The sequence below is a fragment of the Myotis myotis genome, unplaced genomic scaffold (genome assembly GCF_014108235.1).
Source record: "Myotis myotis isolate mMyoMyo1 unplaced genomic scaffold, mMyoMyo1.p scaffold_m19_p_21, whole genome shotgun sequence".
Taxonomy (NCBI): domain Eukaryota; kingdom Metazoa; phylum Chordata; class Mammalia; order Chiroptera; family Vespertilionidae; genus Myotis; species Myotis myotis.
Genome location: NW_023416326.1, coordinates 8,355,572 through 8,375,894, shown reverse-complemented (window position 1 = coordinate 8,375,894; position 20,323 = coordinate 8,355,572). Strand labels below are relative to the sequence as shown.

At 48.0% G+C, this 20,323-nt stretch overlaps 1 protein-coding gene and 1 long non-coding RNA gene across 4 annotated transcripts in view; one reads left to right on the top strand and one right to left on the bottom strand.

Annotated features, from left to right (window-relative positions):
• Nucleotides 1-20,323, bottom strand: part of LOC118678847 — a 388,841-nt gene that overhangs the window by 14,046 nt on the left and 354,472 nt on the right. The window lies entirely within an intron of this gene.
• Nucleotides 1-20,323, top strand: part of TGFB2 (transforming growth factor beta 2) — a 60,772-nt gene that overhangs the window by 28,515 nt on the left and 11,934 nt on the right. For both annotated transcript variants that reach the window (XM_036354931.1, XM_036354932.1), the window contains one exon: nt 11,102-11,265. In XM_036354931.1, the coding sequence (XP_036210824.1) occupies nt 11,102-11,265 (164 nt within the window). The remainder of the gene's footprint in view (nt 1-11,101; nt 11,266-20,323) is intronic.

Below are 20,323 nucleotides of genomic sequence, written 5' to 3'. Positions count from 1 at the left end.
TTACAAAAAAAAACAAAACATCAAACCTGCCCGGCCGGTGTGGCTCAGTGGTTGAGTGTTGACCAGTGAACCAGGAGGTCACGGTTCGATTCCCGGTCAGGGCACATGCTCAGGTTGTGGGCTCGATCCCCAGTAGGGGGCGTGCAGGAGGCAGCTGCTCAATGATTCTCTCTCATCATGGATGTTTCTATCTCTCTCTCCCTTTCCTTTGCTCTCTGAAATCCATTAAAAAAAGCATATTAAACACAGAACAAAACCCCAAGCCCTCCACCTCTGGACCAAGCACATCTCGCTGTCATGTTCCTAAAAATCCAGGGGCTTAGGGCAGAGGTCTAGCCACCCAGTGCCGAACTCCCTATGCCCATCAACAGAGCTAGTAGATGAGAAAATGTTATTAGGAGTGTGTGTGTGTGTGTGTGTGTGTGTGTGTGTGCATGTACACACAGTAGGCGGGGGGGGGGGGGGGGGGGAGGGAGGGGGGAGTTGTGGCAGGACCCGGCAGAATTATTGTCAAAGTGCAGAGAGCAGCACTTGCCCGAGAATCACGAGTCATGTCCCGTATGGTACTGTTTTCATCTTTCTGTCTGTTGAGTAAATGCAGACAAGACCCCCAAGGTCAGCAGAGGGAGATGGTGACCCCTGGCCTGAGTTCTCTTTGCCCTCCGCCTCTGGGGCTGCCATGGGGACCCTCAATGTCGCCGTACATTTTGGCGGGGAGTTGAGTGGAAATTGAGCCATGGCCTCAGAAGCCACCCCCTTCAGGGCTCAGGACTGTCTTTCTAGGAGACGGGGAATGAAAACAGAAGGAGGCCCCCCGCCCGGAGGCCCCTGGCCCAGCCCTTACTCAGCGGCTGGGGAAGACGCTCTGGTTGACTCTCACCCCAAAAGCAGTATTTTTAGCTGCAGGTGGAAAATTAGAAAAGCGAAGGTGTGAGATGAAGTCGCCGGGAGCCAAACAAAACCCCCGGCGCTTCCAGGCGCACATGCAGACGGCCGGGGCCTCTGATTCATGCCGATGCCGGGCTGATAAAGTGGCTGCTTACAGCACCACTCACTCCCAAATTAAAGCAGGTAGCTGGCTGACTTCTCTGTGGAAATTCCCTTTTTTAAATTCTTTTTCTCTCTGCTGGCTTTGCTGCGCCACTGGGTCCCGCTGGACATTTGGGCAAAGGGACAGAAGCCAAAGAATGATTTTCCGTCATTTCAGACCTTGAGGCAGAAGACAGGGGAGTCATTTGCCTGGAGGGGAGTGGCCAGGGTGTAGGGAGAGGAGTCTGGATTAGGAAGGAGGACGATCGTGACCAGCTCCTGCTCCCAACACAGTGCTGAGAGCATCTTCAAATGCTATGGCTGGTCTCCTGCGGGCTCGCCTTTCTCATCCCTTCCAAGCCCCGGCGGTATATGGAGGAGTGATGGGCTGTTTCTTCTTTGGATCGCTCATCTCGATTTTTTAAAAAAATATATTTTTATTGATTTCAGAGAGGAAGGGAGAGGAAGCGAGAGATAGAAACATCAATGATGAGAGAGAACCATGGATCGGCTGCCTCCTGTACACCCCACACTGGGGATCGAGCCCATAACCCAGGCATGTGCCCTGACCGGGAATTGAACCATGGCCTCCTGCTTCATAGGTCGACGCTCAACCACTGAGCCATGCCGGCTGGGCACTTGTCCATCTCTTGACTTGAGTTTGTTCCTTAGTTCACACTGGCTGTGTGTGTGTGTGTGTGTGTGTGTGTGTGTGTGTGTGTATCTCTGTGGTGCCCTGGGTTCTACTCATTTTTGCCCTGTTAGGGTCAGAAAACTGCGGCTCGCGAGCCACATGTGGCTCTTTGGCCCCTTGAGTGTGGCTCTTCCTAAGCCTTAGGAGTACCCTAATTAAGTTAATAACAATGTACCTACCTATATAGTTTAAGTTTAAAAAATTTGGCTCTCAAAAGAAATTTCAATTGTTGTACTGTTGATATTTGGCTCTGTTGACTAATGAGTTTGCCGACCACTGCCCTAACACATTTCAGAAGCACCTGGCTTTATTCGAAGAGCTCTTCTTTAATGAGGACTTACTTAGTGCTTTCTGAGAAGTGGAGGGGAGCCACTGACTTGGAACTAAATGGACATGTGCCTCGTCCCGTCTACACTGCTGTCCTGAGAGAAGCAGTGCAGGGCAAGCTCAGAAGCCACCTGAGTGTTGACATGTCCGCAGCAGACTTCTGAAGGCCTCCAAGGAAAATAGAGGGGGAGGGGAGCCAGAGTTTAGGCTTCAAAAGAAAAGAAACTCATTTCTTAAGAATTCACACTTCTCGCCCTAGCTGGTTTGGCTCAGTGGATAGAGCACCGGGATTGTGAACTGAAGGGTCTCGGGTTTGAGTGCGGTCAGGGCACATGTCTGGGTTGGGGGCTCGATCCCCCCAGTGTGGGGCGTGTGGGAGGTAGCCAATCAATGATTCTCTCTCATCATTGATGTTTCTACTCTCTCTTTCCCTTCCTTTCTGAAATAAAAATAATATAGATTTAAATATACATTTTAAAAAAAGAATTCACGCTTCTTAAAATTACAGCGCCTTCCCTCTTTGCTCGGGTGTAAAATAAACTAGAACTGGTTGCATTAACTCTTCGGACACCCTGGCTGTTCCTGTTTAGTCACTTTCCTCTCCCGATTGTCCCCGAGAGCAGATTAAAATCGGTACATTTTACAGCCGCTGTCCACCCAAATCACACGATCGAAGCGAAATTCTTGGGCTTGCTCTCAGATAATTAAATAAAAAGAACACACACTCAGACGCTGTGCTATGCAGAGTCTTACTTTAAAGACTGTTTTCATTTCCTCTCACTAACGGTGGCCTGGCCTTGAGCAGAGGGCTGCTTAGCACCCAAATGAACGCGATTTCTTAAAACCTGCCTAACGCACGGAGCCCCATTCCGGGACGCGGCGGCCCGCATTCATCTGGATTCCTATAATTCCTGTAGTCCCCGTATCTTAATTGCCCAGAGCTATGCTGCCAATACAAACAGGATGGGGGGAGCGTACACGCCCTTCACAAATACACCCTCCAACCCTAGGAAACACCATCCTTTGAGACTCTACAACAGTGTTCGGAAGGCACTGCATGGCCGTCTACCGAGATGCTAATAAGGACGGGATCACTCACAACTCCTTCAGGGCAATTCTTCCTTCCCGCCACCTCCCTAGTTCACGTTCAGGGCCAGCATTCGGCATCAAGAACAATTCAGACCTTCCCATCAGCTTCCCCCGGAACCCTGTTTGGAAACTAACTCTCAGAGGGCCGATGAGTGGGGGATGGGCGTTTCAGGGTGAGGTGGGTTCTAGAACCTCCCGTTGGCCATCATCTTTGATGATTCTCAGTAGGACACAGCTGTCCTGTTCATCCGCCTTGAAGAAAATGTGCCACTGGGTGAATGTTTTGTTTGTTTTAAATTTTAAATATGTTTTGATTGATTTCAGAGAGGAAGGGGAGATGGAGAGAGAGAGAGAAACATCAATGATGAGAGAGAATCATTGATCAGCTGCCTCCTGCATGCCCCCTACTGGGGATGGAGCCCAAAGCTTGAGCATGTGCCCTGACCAGGAATGGAACCGTGGCCTCCTGGTTCATAGGTTGATGCTCAACCACTGAGCCACACTGGCAGGGCTGGCTTAAGGATTTCTAAGTAGTGCCAACTGGAAAGGGAATGGATCAGCTTGTGTGGCAGGACTAGACCCACTGGGTACATGAGTAGGTAAGCATATCTGAGGCCAAGATAGGGAAGAGACCGTAGTAGGCCATCCACCTGGGTTCTGAGCCTGGGAGTCTGGGAGAGGCTGTCCTGTCTTGTCTTGTAGACAAAACCGTAATAAGAGGAACTAGATACCAACAACAGTGAGAGAGGCCCAAGCACCTGCCAGGCGGTTCCTTTGTGGGCTCTCAGTTCTAAATGCCACCAAGAGTCTCAGAGAGGCTGAATATTGGCTGTGTTTGCTTTTTTCCCCTCTCAAACTGCATCATCCAGGCCCTCTCTTCCTCTTCGTATTTACTCACTCCCAGGTCCTGACTGTAAGATGTTCATAGTCATAGCCCGTGGCCACGTGATGAAATTAGTAAGTAGCTTGCAATCCTCGCAGGGTGTGCCCTGCTGCGCATTAGCTTAGCTTTTGGGCACAGCATCGTGCCTCCAAGTCATTAGGCGGTAGCTTCACAAAGCAGCTCCCTGGAAACAGAGAGAAGCGTCCAGTGCAAGCGAGACACGCCCTGGCCATTATACTCATTGCTGCTGTGATTTTAGGAAGGTTAGAGAAAGACCTGCAGGCTGGTAAGGAGTCGCGGCACCCAGTGAGCAGTCAGAAGTCCACCCCAGTCACTGCAGGGCTGTGGGAAGGACGGAGACTGTTGGAGCTTGCGCCTCTTTGCGGGGATGAGCAAGAATGTTCGAGATGGTGCATTTTAATTCTTACCTCGCCAGTGTTTTGCAGTTTTTTTTTCCTGGAAAGATTGGACTCCTCGGTTTTTCAATCTCTAGAAAGAGATTAAGAAGAAAAAGGGGTTCTAATCCGCTAAGAGCTTAAAGATGCGCTTCTCAATTTCCAAGTTGAATTCGTCCGTGCAGTCGACACACTGTGCCTTCCTCCTGTTGGCCGTGTAGGGAGCCGTGGCTGAATTCTGGGAGAGTTGTGGGGCTCACCATGTCGTGGGGGTCACCGGCCTCTTTAAACACCAGTAGCGGATCAGACCGATGACTATTCTGCCCCGTGGATAGTGTGGAGAGAAAAAGAAGGACAGATAGAAGAGACGTAAGAAAAAAGGATAAGATAAAGAATGTGGAACAAAGGAAAAAGAGAGGATAATAGGGGGTGAGAGAGAGAAAGAAAGGAACCCCAAACCAAGAGAGCTTATGTGCTTTAGCGAATGAGACAGTGGCAGGGCAGTGAGGCCATTGCAAGGGGTATGTCCCATTCACCGTGCACCTGCCCCTGGTCCCTGACACGCCCTACGTGAGCCAGGGGCCTCCCTGCAGCCGTAGTGAGCCCGCCCCTTTCCACAACCAAGGCTCTTCCTGCTAGAACCCAGCACCCCCCACCCCAAAGGCCTATCTCCTGAGCATGATGAGGCAGGGAGAGGCCTCGAAACGAAATAGGTGTCTCCTTGCAGGTGGGTGTTATGAGGGAGCTGGAAACTTTGCAGTAGAAACTACAAACCCTGAACTCAAGCAAGCCCCCCCCCCCCCGCCCCCAGGTCCCCTCCCCTGCGATTGCATTTGGTGGCCCTGTGTCAGAAGGGGTCCCAGGCTCACGCCGACAGCCCGTCCCGTCTCAAATAGCAGGGAGATGAAGGCCAAGTCCCGTAGCTGATGCTGACACAGTTAGACTCCCAGTTGCCAAAGGCACGTCAAGTCTGACACCGGCCCCACGTGGCGACTCCCGCTTTCAATCACAGATGATCGGGGGCTGGGTTAGATTTAATAGGAGCGACGGCGGAGGGAGCGTCAGAAGCCACCGCGGATGCGCTGTTTATTTCTCGGTCGTTTTGTGTGAAATTGCTGTGACTTGAATGTCAGCAGTGTTTGGGATGTGGTAGTGAAATGAAATCCATCGCTGGCGTGCCAAGACAAATTTCAGGAAACCCTAAAACACAATTGTCTTGGTTTCTTGCTTGGCTGTGTCTACACACACACACACACACACGGAGGCTGGTTTATTGGCCTCCAACTGCTCAGTGGGTTGCTGGTCTTGCCACCCTCTTGGGACATCTAATGGATCCCAAACTGCTTCCCTCAAAAAGCTGGGGGTGTCAGGGACAAGGGGCCACGGCGCGCATTAGGCTCGTCAAAGTCCATGCCGATTACTGTAAAGCTATGGGAGCCCAGCCATTTCTGGGAAGGAAAACAAGGACTTTGTTCTATGCCTCCAGGAGCTGGGAGGTAAGAGCCCGTGCAGGCCGGGCGTCCACATACTGGGCCTTGCATTCAAGTTTCTGGAGCTTTCCTGCAAGGCCAAGCTGATCTCTAGTTGAGAAGGAGCCCGTTTTAAAATATATATGTATATATATTTTATTGGTTTCAGAGAGGAAGGGAGAGGGAGAGAAGGATGGAAACATCAATGATGAGAGAGAATCACTGATCGGCTGCCTCCTGCACGCCCCCTACTGGGGATGGAGCAACCTGGGCAGGTGCCCTGACCGGGGATCAAACCGTGACCTCTTGGTTCGTAGGTCAATGCGCAACCACTGAGCCACAGCGCCTGGACAAGGAGCCACTTTTTTTGTATCCAACTTTGTGACAAGGCTCCGACAGGGATTTGGTATTTCTGCCTGGGGTGGCATTCATTGCCTTCGACTCGGGCTCCTCTGTGCAGAAGGCAGAAGCCACAGTGTTGATAGAAAGGCCAGCTTCACTTTGTGGCCAAGAGTTATTTTATTCTCCTTGCTCTTCGTTCCTTTCCCTGTGAAATGAGGATTAAAAGCTTATTCTCAGCAGCATGTAGACTAGTATAACCTGGGAGGGGGCCTGAGGTAGAATTCTGAGGGAGACCAGGCCATTCTCTCTAGGGTGTGGATGGTGGGATGGAGGCATGCTATTCATCCCTCACTAGTTCATGACACTGAGTAACCACGGGAAGGGAAGCCTGGCCAAGTTCATTGTGGTTAGACCACAGTCTAGGGCAGACGTTATCAAACTTCAGTGCAAAGCAGAGTCACACGCGATTCGCCCTCAAGGTCTGGGATGGAGCCAGGTGATAAGCATTATCAGCAAGCTCCCCAGGTGAGTCCCACGCAGGTGGTGAGTGACAATCGTCTAATGTAGAATTTAGGGGAGAAAACCCGTTTTGGAGGCTCACCCCTGGGGAGAATGACGTAATGGCAGAGCTGTGAGCGAGCTGATGGCCATCTAGCTCGGCCACCCTCAGATTCAGGACACCCCACTGCGTCTTTGGGGACAAGGTATAGCTCACAAGGGCCTGAATTTTTCCAGGGAGGTGCTCCCAACATTGTGGCCAGTGCATTCCTTTTAAAGTTTTCTATGAGAAAAATTCTTTAATATTGAGCCAAAGGGTGACTCCCTGACTCTACCGAAAGTAAGAACTTCCCATCGGAAGGATTTGGAATCTCTGAAGGGATGTGATGTGTCTCTAAGTCCCCCTCTTCTTCAAGCTGAGTGTTCTCAGTTCTTCTCTGAGGGCTTCTCCAGCCCGCCTGTGCGTGAGAATCATGGAAGGGCTTAAAAAAGTCCACTGTGTTCAATGACACAGAGTCTCGGGACCTGGGTCCCAGGAATAGGTATTTTAAAAGCTCTTCACATTGGAAAAGGTGAAAGGGATTAGAACTGCAAATCCCCAGCCGTAAGAATAGTCACAGGGCCCTAGCCGGGTTGGCTTAGTGCAGCGGTTCTCAACCTGTGGGTCGCGACCCCTTTGGCGGTCGAACGACCCTTTCACAGGGGTCGCCTAAGACCATCCTGCAGATCAGATATTTACATGACGATTCATCACAGTAGCAACATGACAGTGATGAAGTAGCAACGAAAATAATTTTATGGTTGGGTCACAGCATGGGGAACTGTATTTAAAGGGCCAGAAGGTTGAGAACCACTGGCTTACTGGCTAGAGCATCCACCTGTGGACTGAAAGGTCCCGGGTTTGATTCTGGTCAAGGGCACATGCCCGGGTTTCGGGCTCGCTCCCCAGTGGGGGACATGTGGGAGGCAGCTGATCAATGAATCTCTTATATTGATGTTTCTATCTCTCTCTCCCTCTCCTTCTCCCTTCCTCTCTGAAATCAGTAAAAATATATATTTAAAAATACAGTAAATAAGCTGGGCAATTAGTGAGAATCATGGGGGCACTTCACTTTTCTAAGAGTCTCAGAGTTCTTGCATTGCTGCAATTTCTGCTTTTCTGTTTCCTGCTAGCGTGGTCGCTTCATTGTGGTCACAAGACCAACACAGAGTCCCTGGTGGGAGCTTCTCAGCTTTCTTCTCACCTCGTGCATTGAACTGCGTCTCCTTCTAAAGCAAGATCTGAGAACATCGATTTGTATTTTCAGGCCCTTGAACTAGAATCAGCTGAAATGGTTAGAATAGCCTGAGGCAGTGGTCGGCAAACTCAGTAGTCAACAGAGCCAAATATCAACAGTACAACGATTGAAATTTCTTTTGAGAGCCAAATGTTTTAAACTTAAACTATATGGGTAGGTACATTGTTATTAACTTCATTAGGGTCCTCCTAAGGCTTAGGAAGAGCCACACTCAAGGGGCCAAAGAGCCGCATGTGGCTCACGAGCTGCAGTTTGCTGACCACGGGCCTGAGGAGCGGAGGACGCTGGCCAACGTGGGGCGGTGGGAGGGGGCGGGGGAGCAGAACCACCCCCTTTTTGGAGCCCCCACTTCATGATCAAGCTGCTCCTGTAAATATTTGCAAGCGCCCCTTCAAAGCTTGAAAGCCTAGGACACGACCCTTGGACGGTTTGCTTAGAAGAAGAAGAAACAAAATTGACCCCGTGGCCCGCGGCAGCCATAAAAAGAAAGCGTGTGTAGGGCCAAGGACCAGAAAAGGGTGGGGGGGGAGAGCGGTAATGGCTCAAAGTTTAATAAACACAAAAGAGAATAAAAATAAATCTCAAGAGCTCTTATTTGCACACTTGATGGAAGGATGAGAGGTGGCGGGTGGGTGTGAACGATGGGTGTTCGTGGGGGTTGGTGGATCAGGCCTGCAAGTGGGGAGGGGGGGAATGAACTGGATGTTTACGCTTCCTAACGACAGGAAACACACTGAATGGGCTTTGCTCTTCCAGGATGCGCTTTCGAAGCATGTGTGCGGCGTCTGATGGGGAGGCCACGGGAAGATGCAGGCGGCCACTAGGCCTGAGGAAGGGTCTGGGCAAAGCAGAGAGGGGCCAGAGCCCACGCGAATGGCCCCACCCCCGCCCAGGCTTCTTGTCCCAGGTGCTGAGCCGATCGGTGAATACCAACCCGTTCAATCACCTGGGCTGGGCCTGTTCAGAGGAGAGAGGAAAATCGATTTCTTCTTAGCAGCTACCTTTAAAAAAATATATATATGTATGTGTGTGTGTATGTATATATATATATATATATATATATATATATATATATATTGATTTCAGAGAGGAAGGGAAAGGGAGAGAGAGATAGAAATATGATTGATGAGAGGGAATCATTGATCGGCTGCCTCCTGCACGCTCCCTACTGGGGATCGAGCCTGCAGCCCAGGCATGTGCTGTTGACCGGAATTGAACCTGGGACCCTTCAGTCTGCAGGCTGATGCTCTCTATCCACTGAGCCAGACTGGCTAGGGCAGCAGCTACCTTTTCAAATTGCTTTGCTAGGGGCTCCAAAAACGTTCCTGCTTGTGTGACTGGTTGCCCTCCTTGAAAACTGCCCGCCAGCTATTTCACGGCCATTGCTGTGTCGAAAGGAATGCTTTCTTTTCTCCAAGACCGGGATGGCTTTAGATTTATTAAAAAATGTGTTTGTTTGTTTGTCTCTGAGACTTTCGGCTCCCTCAGTTCACACAGACGTCTCTGCAGCAGGCCTCCGGCAAAGCATGGCTTGGACCTCACTTGCCCGTGAGCTGCTGTCTGAGAATCCAGGGCCCGGGCACAAGGACGGGCCAGGCTTTGGGGCTTTGAGGCTGAGAAAGTGCAGAGCTCCTCAGATGAGGAATTCTTGGTGTGTTCCGAGCCTTTTTTTTTTTTTCAGTGTAATTGTCAGGGCACGGATTTCTCCAGAAATCAAGAAAGGTATTTATGTCTATTTTAAGATCAGCAAGATGGCTCATTTATTTAATAAGAACTTGGCCTTGCCAATAGCCAGATGCCTGAGTCTTTCAAGGCTCCTCATTGATGACCGGCTATGCAAACAGTGGATATTCAGTAAACTGTGTGTGTGCAGAGCCCCGTCCTGGGTATGCAGAGAAGAAGAAAGACTTGGCAAACAAGGTCTTTGCCCTCCAGGTCCTTAAAATTGCACGGGGGAAACCAAACCAACAAACATAATGCAGGAGTCATCAAAACATCTGTCAAGAGCCATCAGCAACAGTGAAAGATTCTGTTGAGACGAAGCTAAGCCGTTCAGGAGAGGGTAGAAGGGAGTAATGAAGGCACCAGAGCGGATAGAACATTCTGGAATAAGGAAAGAAAATTTGCAAGAGATTTTAGACTAGGATGGTGGAAAGATCTGAAGCAAGTGGCCTGCCCAGGGTAAGGGCTCAATCAATGGGTATTGTGTAGGATGCATGGGGCTGGAATTTGGACCTGCTTTGCTATTTCATATGGCCTCCGTTGCATCTTCAAAAGTAATGGCAGGTGATTACAAAATAATAACAACACCCTAGCCACCCAGAGCTTGAAAGTGTGGTGTGCTGTTTTACATGGCTCAGCACTGAAGGAATTTGGGCCGATTCTTTCTCTCCATTAGCCAAGATTCCCTCCCACCAAGGGCATTATCTTGAATAAGGAATTTGAAGACTGGATGCTGTATCGCTGGTATATGGCTATAGTTTTGTTTTGTTTTTAATTTCGATTTCCTCATCCCAACTTAACTAGAGGGTGTATTTGGTCACATGTGTGTGAAAAAAACAAACTTGCGAAGCCAAGAAAAGATGCAATACATGAACCTGGAGAGAGCAGAACATTTGGATGCCAAAATTTCAAGGAAAAAAAATACATGGGCAAAACTGCTTGCCATTAGGAGCTATTTTCTTGGCGCATGTGATTAAAGTGTATGCGAGTCTGACAGCTCTCTCCAGCATCAACTGTCACGAACATGCTCCAATGTATGACCATCTAGCATTTTCCACGGCTCTGCCAACTTTCAAACGAGAGGGTTAACTACACGCCCGCAAATGGAGTTGGAAGTGGTTTGTTAATCTCCATTAATCTGCTACTCCTGTAACCAAACGCACATGTTTATTTTATTTTTCCCCCCCTAGTTAAATTGTTAATGGTACGAAATTGGCGATTGAAAACGAAATCGTTCTGTAGATATTTTCCTTATGGTTTCTCGAGGCTGTCTCATGGCTGCACTTTTTCTTTTTGAGAGAGAGAGAGAACAATGGATTTTTATCATTTTCAATGATCGCCCTAACTTTTCACAGATGCCATCCCGCCCACTTTCTACAGACCCTACTTCAGAATCGTCCGCTTTGACGTCTCGGCGATGGAAAAGAACGCTTCCAATCTGGTGAAGGCGGAGTTCAGAGTCTTCCGTCTACAGAACCCCAAAGCCAGGGTGCCCGAACAGCGGATCGAACTGTACCAGGTAACCTTTGTCTGGGTTGTTGGCATGGACTACCAGCTTGAAGCCTTTGTATTCTTAGCTTTTTCTGAGCTGATATAAACCATCCTATACATCCACACGCATGATATATAGACCCTCATTTGTTATTCCTCCATCACTCCGGAAGGAAGAACCTTTAGAATGGCATGGTGATGCCCTGAGCACACTTTTGCGGTCGAACGAATGGCTGGAGTACCCACCCATTTAGTCCAGTTCACCCCCTAATCTGGAAAGTCAGATAACCTAGGTCCAATCCCACTCTAAGGAGAGAAGTCACTGACTTTCCTCTTCTCATCCTATATAGCTGTCATCCCTTTCTCCTCCTCGTCTTTCTTTCTTCCCTTTCTTAAATATATTTTATTGATTTCAGAGAGGAAGAGAGAGAGAGAGAATTATTGATCAGCTGCCTTCTGCAGCCCCCCCCCCCCGCCCCCACTGGGGGTCGAGCCTGCAACCTGGGCATGTGCCTTTGACTCGAATTGAACCTGGGACCCTTCAGTCCACAGGCTGATGCTCTAGCCACTGAGCCAAACCGGCTAGGGCTCTTATTCTTTTTTAAAAAAAATGTATTTTGACTTCAGAGAGGAAGAAAGAGGGAGAGAGAGAAACATCAGTGACGAGAGAGAATCATTGATTGGCTGCCTCCTGCATACCCCCTACTGGGGATCCATAGATGAATGTACTGAGATTAAAAAAACAAACTCAGTGGATCTCAAAGGCATCTTAGGTTTCCTGAACCAGGCCTTAAAAGCAGCAGCTGCTTGTTTTTGTAGCGACACAGACATCAGCGTCGGCTGAAGTCACCTTTGCCTGGACAAGAGAACACCACCCTCTGAACCATGTCCAGCTCAGCCAGGGGTGAACCTGAGGAGGGGCGGCAAAGGATTAAAGAAAAGAGACAAGAGAATATAGCTGGAACCAGATGGGACACCCTTTTGGATGGAGAGACCGTGCCACAGCCTGCAAGCCGAGTCTTTATTTTATAGTCAGATCCCACGAGGCAAAGCAAGGGCGTGGTCAAGATGTTTACAATGTTCTCGCGAGTTTCAAATCTATTTACTTACATGCACCTGAGAACTCTATCAAGCTTTGTTTTGGCAGCACTTGCTGCACCTTCCGCAGCCTACCTCACTCAGCCACCCTCACTCAGCCACCTGGCACCACAGGTTCGGACCATAAGGTCAAGCTTACAAGATAGCCTTTGGCTATAATGGTGCTGGGAGGGCTCTGCCCTCCAAGCTGGGACCTGCACGTGGCTTTGCCACGGGAGGACTGTGCCCTCTCATTAGTCTGAGGCTTGAACCTATCCAAATGCTGTATCCGCTCTCCACAGCCCTCTACAAAACACTGTGAGAACTTTGACAAAGGAGAGATAAAAGCTATCCTCCTGCCCTCTCCAGCCTTTTTCTCTAATACTTGGATCTCATGCCCATTTTTCTTTTTTAAACTTGATTTTTTTTTCGAGAGAGAGAGAGAGAAACATCAATTTGTCGTTCCACCCATTTATGCATTCATTGGTTGATTCTTATATGTGTCCTGACCGGGGATTAAACCCAAAACTTTTGTGTATCAAGATGATGGTCTAACCAACTACCTACCCAGCCAGGGCCTCAATACCCCCTTCAGTTTGCATTTAGACAATCACCAGTTCGTCAAATGTGATGAAATATCACTTGCAGAGACCGGTTGCAAGAGTCTACAGGACAGTGGCTAAGTCCTAAGCTGTTTATACTTGTTTATTTTTGGCTTCAAGCTGGATAGCAAATGTTAGATGATGTTTCAGATTTGAGGATAAAAGGGCGAATTGATGATTATGGAGTAAAATAAGTAACCAGGTTTTAGTGGGAGAAATTTTACACACACACATATATATACATAGATAGCATCTCTGCAAAAGATTTTAAACTACGCATACCCCTGAGGCTTTAGCGTGAAAATTCATGGTTGGCGGTGGTAGGCCTGCTGTTTAAGGGATCCCATTGCTGCAAAACGAAGGTTGGGGATCCTAACATTTTGGGGAGTATAGCACTAATGAGGTTAATGAAAGCCCCTTTTCCTAACCCCAAATACCTGTGTGTGTGCCACACATTCATTCCCCCCTCTCTCTCTCTCTCACACACACACACACACTTTCTCTCTCTCTCTCACACACACACACACACACACTTTCTCTCTCTCTCTCTCACACACACACACACTTTCTCTCTCTCTCTCTCTCTCTCTCTCTCTCTCTCTCTCTCACACACACACACACACACACACACACACACTTTCACACACACACACTTTCTCTCGCTCTCTCACACACACACTTTCTCTCTCTCTCTCTCTCTCTCTCTCTCTCTCTCTCTCTCACACACACACACACACACACACACACACACACAGAGCTCAGCTTTCATTTCTCATATTGCCCGAGGGCATATGAAAGAAAAAGCCAAAAAACTCTTCAATTAGACTTTGCAAAAAGTGCTACTGGAAAGAAAAAAAAGATGGTGCATTTGTGCTGAATTTTACAGCGTGCAATCCCTTTAGCACCGATCCTAACCCGGTGCCACATCGGAGACACACACAGTACAGTAACCCCCTAAAAAAAAAAGCCATGAAGTATAATAAACACTTTGTTTGCATAAGGCTATTAATATCTTGTTTTCTTTTTTCAGCCTGATTGGATGGCAGGCTTGTCTCCTAGGGAAATCGGATTGTTACCATTTGCATTCAGTTTGATGTTACGCGGGTCGGTTTACCTTGTGAGCAGACAGGACCCCAAAAGCCGTGTGAACAGTAGCTGTTCTGCCGCACTCCCAAGAAATGTTAATAATCATGCAATTGCAACTAATATTCAGTGTTCTCTGGTGTAATGTGGCTCAGCCACAGTGCTGATCATTGCTAACAGCTCCTTGTGTGCTGGGAGCGATGTTAAGTGCTTAGAAATTCTCTTTCTTGGTTTTTCTCCCTCATTTTCAGTCCACAATGAAGTAGATTCACTAGAAAGGGTGAAGTACAGTATAAAATTGCTTACAGTCTCTGATGATGCTTTTGGTTATATATATATAAATTCTCGTTAGGGTATGTGTGTGGGTAAAATTCCAAGCAGTAGTTTCTTACTTTTAAAAAATATATATATATTTATTGATTTCAGAAAGGAAGGGAGAGGGAGAGAGAGATAGAAACACCAATGATGAGAATCATTGATTAGCTGCCTCCTCCACACCCTCTTCTGGGGATCGAACTCAGGTGTGCGTCCTTGACCAGAATCGAACCGGGGACCCTCCAGTCCGCAGGCCGATGCTCTATCCACTGAGCCAAACCAGCTAGGGCCCAAGGAGTGGTTTCTACCTCTCATTCTAAAAGATGGGCTTCTTGATCCTTGATTGTGTGTGTCGTTCTGATGAAGTCTCTTGGTCCCTACGAATATGCCAGGCAGGGACTGTGGAAACGCTGGGAGAATAAGAAGGGGTCGGGACGCCTTTGCTTTGAAGAACTTCACAATTAGACTGAGCATTTGGAACCTACTCAACCGAGTGTGATGTGTGCACACCAACCGTTACAGATCGATCGCGTCCCCTGGAGAAATAGATGTTGAAGTCTTAATCCTCGGGACCTCAAACATGACCCCATTTGGAAATAGGGTTGTTGAAGATGTAATTAGTTAATTTCAAATGAGGTCATATTGGTGGTGGGGAGTGGTGATCCTATATGACCAGCGTCCCTATAAGAGGATGGCCACATGCAGACAGAGACACCCAGGGAGAACGCCATGTGAGAACAGAAGCAGAGGCTGAGGTTGTACGGCTTGAATACCCAAGATTGCCCGCCAGTCACCAGATGCTAGAATAATCGGAAGCCTCCCCTGTCCCGAGTTAGAGGGAGCAGGGCCCAGCCAACACCTGATTTCTTGCTTCTGGCCTCCAGAGCTCTGAGAGTAAACTTCTGTTGTTCAAACTTCTGGTGTTTTAAGCCACTCAGCCTGTGGCAGCCCCGGGAATCTAACACACCCATGAGGCAAAGTCTCCCTAAGTCCCAGCACACAGAGCCCAGAGAGGAATCAGGACGCAGCCACGGGCTCTCTCTCTGATCGCCCAGCGCATCTCTGCACCTGGGCCTTGTTCTCTTCGTGCCCGGTATCCCCCCCAGTTTCTCAGATGTTCATAGTTACCTGTTCACCTTCTGGGGGGACCCCCTAGGCTGGGATAGCTACCTGGCTTCAGAGGGCCTCCTGGTGCCCTGTGAACCCACCGTTTTGCATTTCTGTTGAGATGCCCGGATGCCCTTCCTACAGCACCAACTCCTTTAAGAAGAGGGACCAGGTCCTTGTCCTGGGATGTCAGGGCCAGCAATGCCTTACTCACAGTTGGGGCTTCATATTTGTTGAACTAAACTGGAGGAAGTGGGCTATAAAATAAATTCCAGTTGGTAAGTGAGGACCCAGGTGCATATAATCAGTGCTTGAAGGAGCCTTCCAGATGTTTCTAATGCAGTAATTATTCAGTGATTGAGTAATGACTAAGTGAATTAACTGATTATATTAAATGTTTTAGTACGTGCGGGCGGGGGTCTGGGTGGAGGGAGGTTGTCATAAGGGTACAAGGCTCCTGCACAGTCAGTGGAAGCTTTCTGGAGGGTGGAGGTGGAAGTGCGTTGAAGAATGAGGGAGAATCGGTTGTTTCTCCCGTGGTTAAGCCAAGACTTATCTTCTGGAGTGGGCTCTGTTTGCGTGAAAATAAATGTTGATAGTATCAAGATGTCAAATCAGAGAGTCGGATTTCCCCCAAATTAAGTCAATGAGTACTATTCTCGAAGCTGCTACTGTCAGCAAACCAGAACAATTGTTTGCTATTGTTCCCTCTATCTTTCCAGAGCTCGATACCCCATTGGAAGAAATTAACATTTATACCCCCCCCTCCCCCAACAGGATTACCCTTGAAGCCAAATTGTCCAAAAGTGTGCTGGTTTTTCTCAAAAAGTATTGGTCCCAGCTGGTTTGGTTCAGTGGCTAGAACGTTGGCCTGCAGACTGGAGGGTCCCAGGTTCAATTCTAGTCAAGGGCACATGCTTGGGTTGCAGGCTCGATCCCCAGTAGGGGGAGTGCAGGAGGCAGCTGATCCATGATTCCCTCTCATCACTGATGTTTCTCTCTCTCCCTCTCCCTTCCTCTCTGAAGTCAGTAAAAATATATTTTTTAAAAAAGTAGTGAGTTGACCATCCTGAGAAGTCTTGGAAGACAGAGATGTTGGTGAATGGACTGTATTATTGTGGAGTAGATGGCTTTCTAACGCTAGTATTTCATGCTACTGAGGTTGCTCACTCAAAGTCAGGCAGATGTGAGAGATGGTGCTCATAGCAGTAGAGTGAATGTTTAGTTCAACATCTGCTAATCCATGCAAGTCACTGCAAATAGTTACATTAAGTGAGGTAAAAACATGAAATGCATTTAAAGACAAGATGGGCTCACACTAGTTAAGCTGCAGTTTTTCTCGCTAGCTCTATTGTTCAGTTTCCCTTCCCAGCAGAATTTGGGTTCCGGTGGCCTCTTGGCTCTCCTGTAGGTCTGTTGATGTCTGAATATGCAAATAGAGTTTCCAGCATTTTCTTAACACTTTTGCAATGTCTCATAGGAGTGGATGAGGTGTCTTTCCTTCATGTCTAAGCCAAATCCTGAGTTGATTTACAACATCGTTCGTTAAGACCAAGATTTCCTCTAGCTATAATTTGCATCTAGACTGCTATTTCTTTTATTTATTTATTGCCCCCAAACGATTGGGTAAGACCAGCCACTTTTGCCTCTATCCACTCCCTGATTGGCTGCTTTCCAGGGACAGAGAGATGAATAGATCCTTTTGTGTAGGGAGTTTTGTAATTCAGTGAAGAGCTCAGAGCCTTGCCAAAGGAGATGTGTGGGTATTTTGCACATAACATAGATAATGTGTATATATCAATAATGGAGTGAACGTAGCATTTGAGCATCAGAGTGGGTGGTAGCTCAGTGATAGACAGCTGTGTCTCATTGCCAAACTGATAGGAGCTCTCTTTTCTAATTCAGTAAGGAATGGTTGCTGGTCTGTTATTTAACGAAAAAATGTGTTAAAGGAGGGGATTATAGAAACATATGAGAGAGAGACAGAGAGAGAATGAAGATATTAAATATTTTAACTTAAAACATACTAGTGTGTGTGTGTGTATATATAACTTAAAACATACTAGTATGTGTGTGTGTGTGTATACACAACACAACACACACAATTTACACACTGAGTTTTTATAAGAGGCCAAGGACTTGTCTTTGACCATGGCTCTGCCTACTGCCTGTCATTCCTTGTATTTTTTTTCCCCATGAATCACATCCATATTGGATCATCTACCATTTCTAGTTTTTGTTTTCTTTAAAGAAGAGAAAACTTTCAGGACAGTTGCAACCTGAATGCAGCATTCTTCTAGGCTTTTATCCTATTATTCCTCTTGTGTTTTTTTTTAATATATATTTTATTGATTTTTTACAGAGAGGAAGGGAGAGAGATAGTCAGAAACATCGATCAGAGAGAAACATCGATCACCTCCCGCACACCCCCCACTAGGGATGTGCCCGCAATCAAGGTACATGCCCCCGACCAGAATCGAACCTGGGACCCCTCAGTCCGCAGGCCGACGCTCCATCCACCGAGCCAAACCGGCTAGGGCTTGTTTTTTCTTTATAGCTGTCTCTGCCACATCGAAAATTAGAAAAAAAAAAATGGTGATAAAATATAACTTAAAATGTAGCTTTTCACAATTCAGTGGCATTGAGTACATTCACAATGTTGTACAATCATCACCGCTATCCATTTCTAGAACTTTTCCATCACCCCAGACTTGGTACCCATTAAACAATAATTCCCCATTGCCCCTGCCCCTGCCCGCTGGTAACCTCTATTCTACCTTCTAGCTCTATGAATTTGCCTGTTCTAGGTACCTCGGGTAAGTGAGATCATACAGTTATTAGTCCTTTTCTTCCTGCCTCGTTTCCCTTAGCACAATGCTTTCAAGATTCATCCATGTTGTATTACGTGTCAGCGTTTCATTCCTTTTTATGGCCGAATAACATTCCAGTCGATGTCTATGTGGCCTTTTGCTTATCTGCATACCTACGGGAGACACCTGGGCTGTTTTCACCTTCAGCTGTTGTGAATAATGCTGCTGTGAACATCGGTGCACAGGTCCCTGTCTGAGTCCTGGCTTTCAGTTCTTGTGGGTCTAAACCTAAGAGTGGAAATGCTGGGTCATATGGGAACTCCCTTTTTGAGGAACCACCAAATTTTTTTTAAAAACCCCATTTTTTTTTAAAGCAACGTGTCTTGATGAAGACACTCCACGCGGTTTCCCAGCACAATGGCCCTCCTGACTCCTAGGCCTGTATTTCATCAGTTTCTAGACCATGTAATTAACTTGTATAATTACAATAGCAAGTCCAACTGTCATAAACAGGATTAGAAACATATATGGGGTGGGGGGGGGAAAGGGGGGTCCTAAGCTATGGTGACAGGAGAAGATTTGGCTTTGGGTGGTGGGCACGTGGTGCAATATACAGATCTTGTATCCTAGAAACCCACACCTGAAACCTTTATGATCATGTTGACTAATGTCACCCCAATAAATCAATAAAAAGAAACATATACAGTTGATACCTGCTAAGCATGTAACTCAGCTGGTGAGGCCAGAGTGCTTGGAGCCTTCTAGAGACTGTGGCTTCCCAGCAGTGAGTCCCAGCATTCAATGGGCAGCAGCTAATGTATATTCCAGAGCTACTAGAGATACTGGCCAATCTGGCCAGTTAAATGGACATTAGTCAAGAGAGCTTCGACTATTGAATTAAATGTTCTTTTTTTTTTTTCTGCTAAAAGCTTTATTGTTTCATTTGGTCCAATGCATGGGAGAGGGCTTCAGGGAGGTTAAAGAATTGGGGAGAGACTGAGGTAAAAGCCAGATACCAGGGCATGCAGAGGGGAACCCCCAAAGACCTCTGGGCTCCTCAGTTTTGCTTGAGGGTGAGCCTCTCAAAGAAATACTTGCCCAGCCCAGCCTGGGGACCACCTGCAGAGGTTAGGGGGGGGTGGGGGCCCATCTCCAGGAAGTGGTTCTGCAGGAAGTCACAGAGATCAGGGCCTGCAGACCCAAAGGGCTTGGGTCCTCGCCAAGACCAAGACCAAGGCCAAGGCCAGGGTGGCTTCCATGGTGCCCTGAGTTTTGTCCCACTCATCTTGGGGAGGCCTCAGCACATCCTGGAAGAGAATGCGGCCACTGTGCTGGTTTTGCATCTTTAAGATGCTCAGGCCCTCACTCCTCTTTCCCACCAACTCGAGGAAGAAGCGGCCCCCGCCCTTGAGAGCCACATGGTCAAGGTCGAAACAGAAGCCCAGAGAGAGGTGGGTGTGGGGCCCGCGGAGGCAGGTGGCCATCTCGGTGGTGGAGTAATTCTGACGCATTTGGGAGCGCGTGGTTGTTCGGCATAAGGGGTTAAGGCAGAAAGGAAACCGGTGTGTTGGCTGGTCTGGGAGGTGGCTGTGAAGGTGGTGACTGGATGAGACCCAGGAGAGTGACTGGAGGCTGGGAGCAGGGGCGTCCCTGGGTCTGTCCCAGACCCGGGACGGCCAGGGCCCTGCTAAAATGTTCTTTGTCCTGTAAAGACGGATAAAGAGATTTGGGAACAACTGTGGCTCTACAGAACACAGCTGTAGATTCAGGACTGTCAACTCTTGGTACACGTGTTGCTGGGAGCTTAGAGCCAGTGAAGACTAGCAGGGAATGGGAAGTTGGCCGATCTGGTCATTTTTGTATGAACTCCTGAATTTAAGAAAGGACTGATGGATTGTCTTCCCTTACACTAGTGGGTGAAAAGGGGAAGATAAACAGGGAGTAGGGAGGGTATGCCTATTCTTAGAAGATACCTTTGAAGTGGAGACTGGAGACTCTGAGAGGCGATGAGAAGGTTTTCTAGCAGTTCTGAGGCACAGTCACGGAGCTGTAGGAGGAGAGCTTCCATACAGCACCATTCATCCTTGTTAGC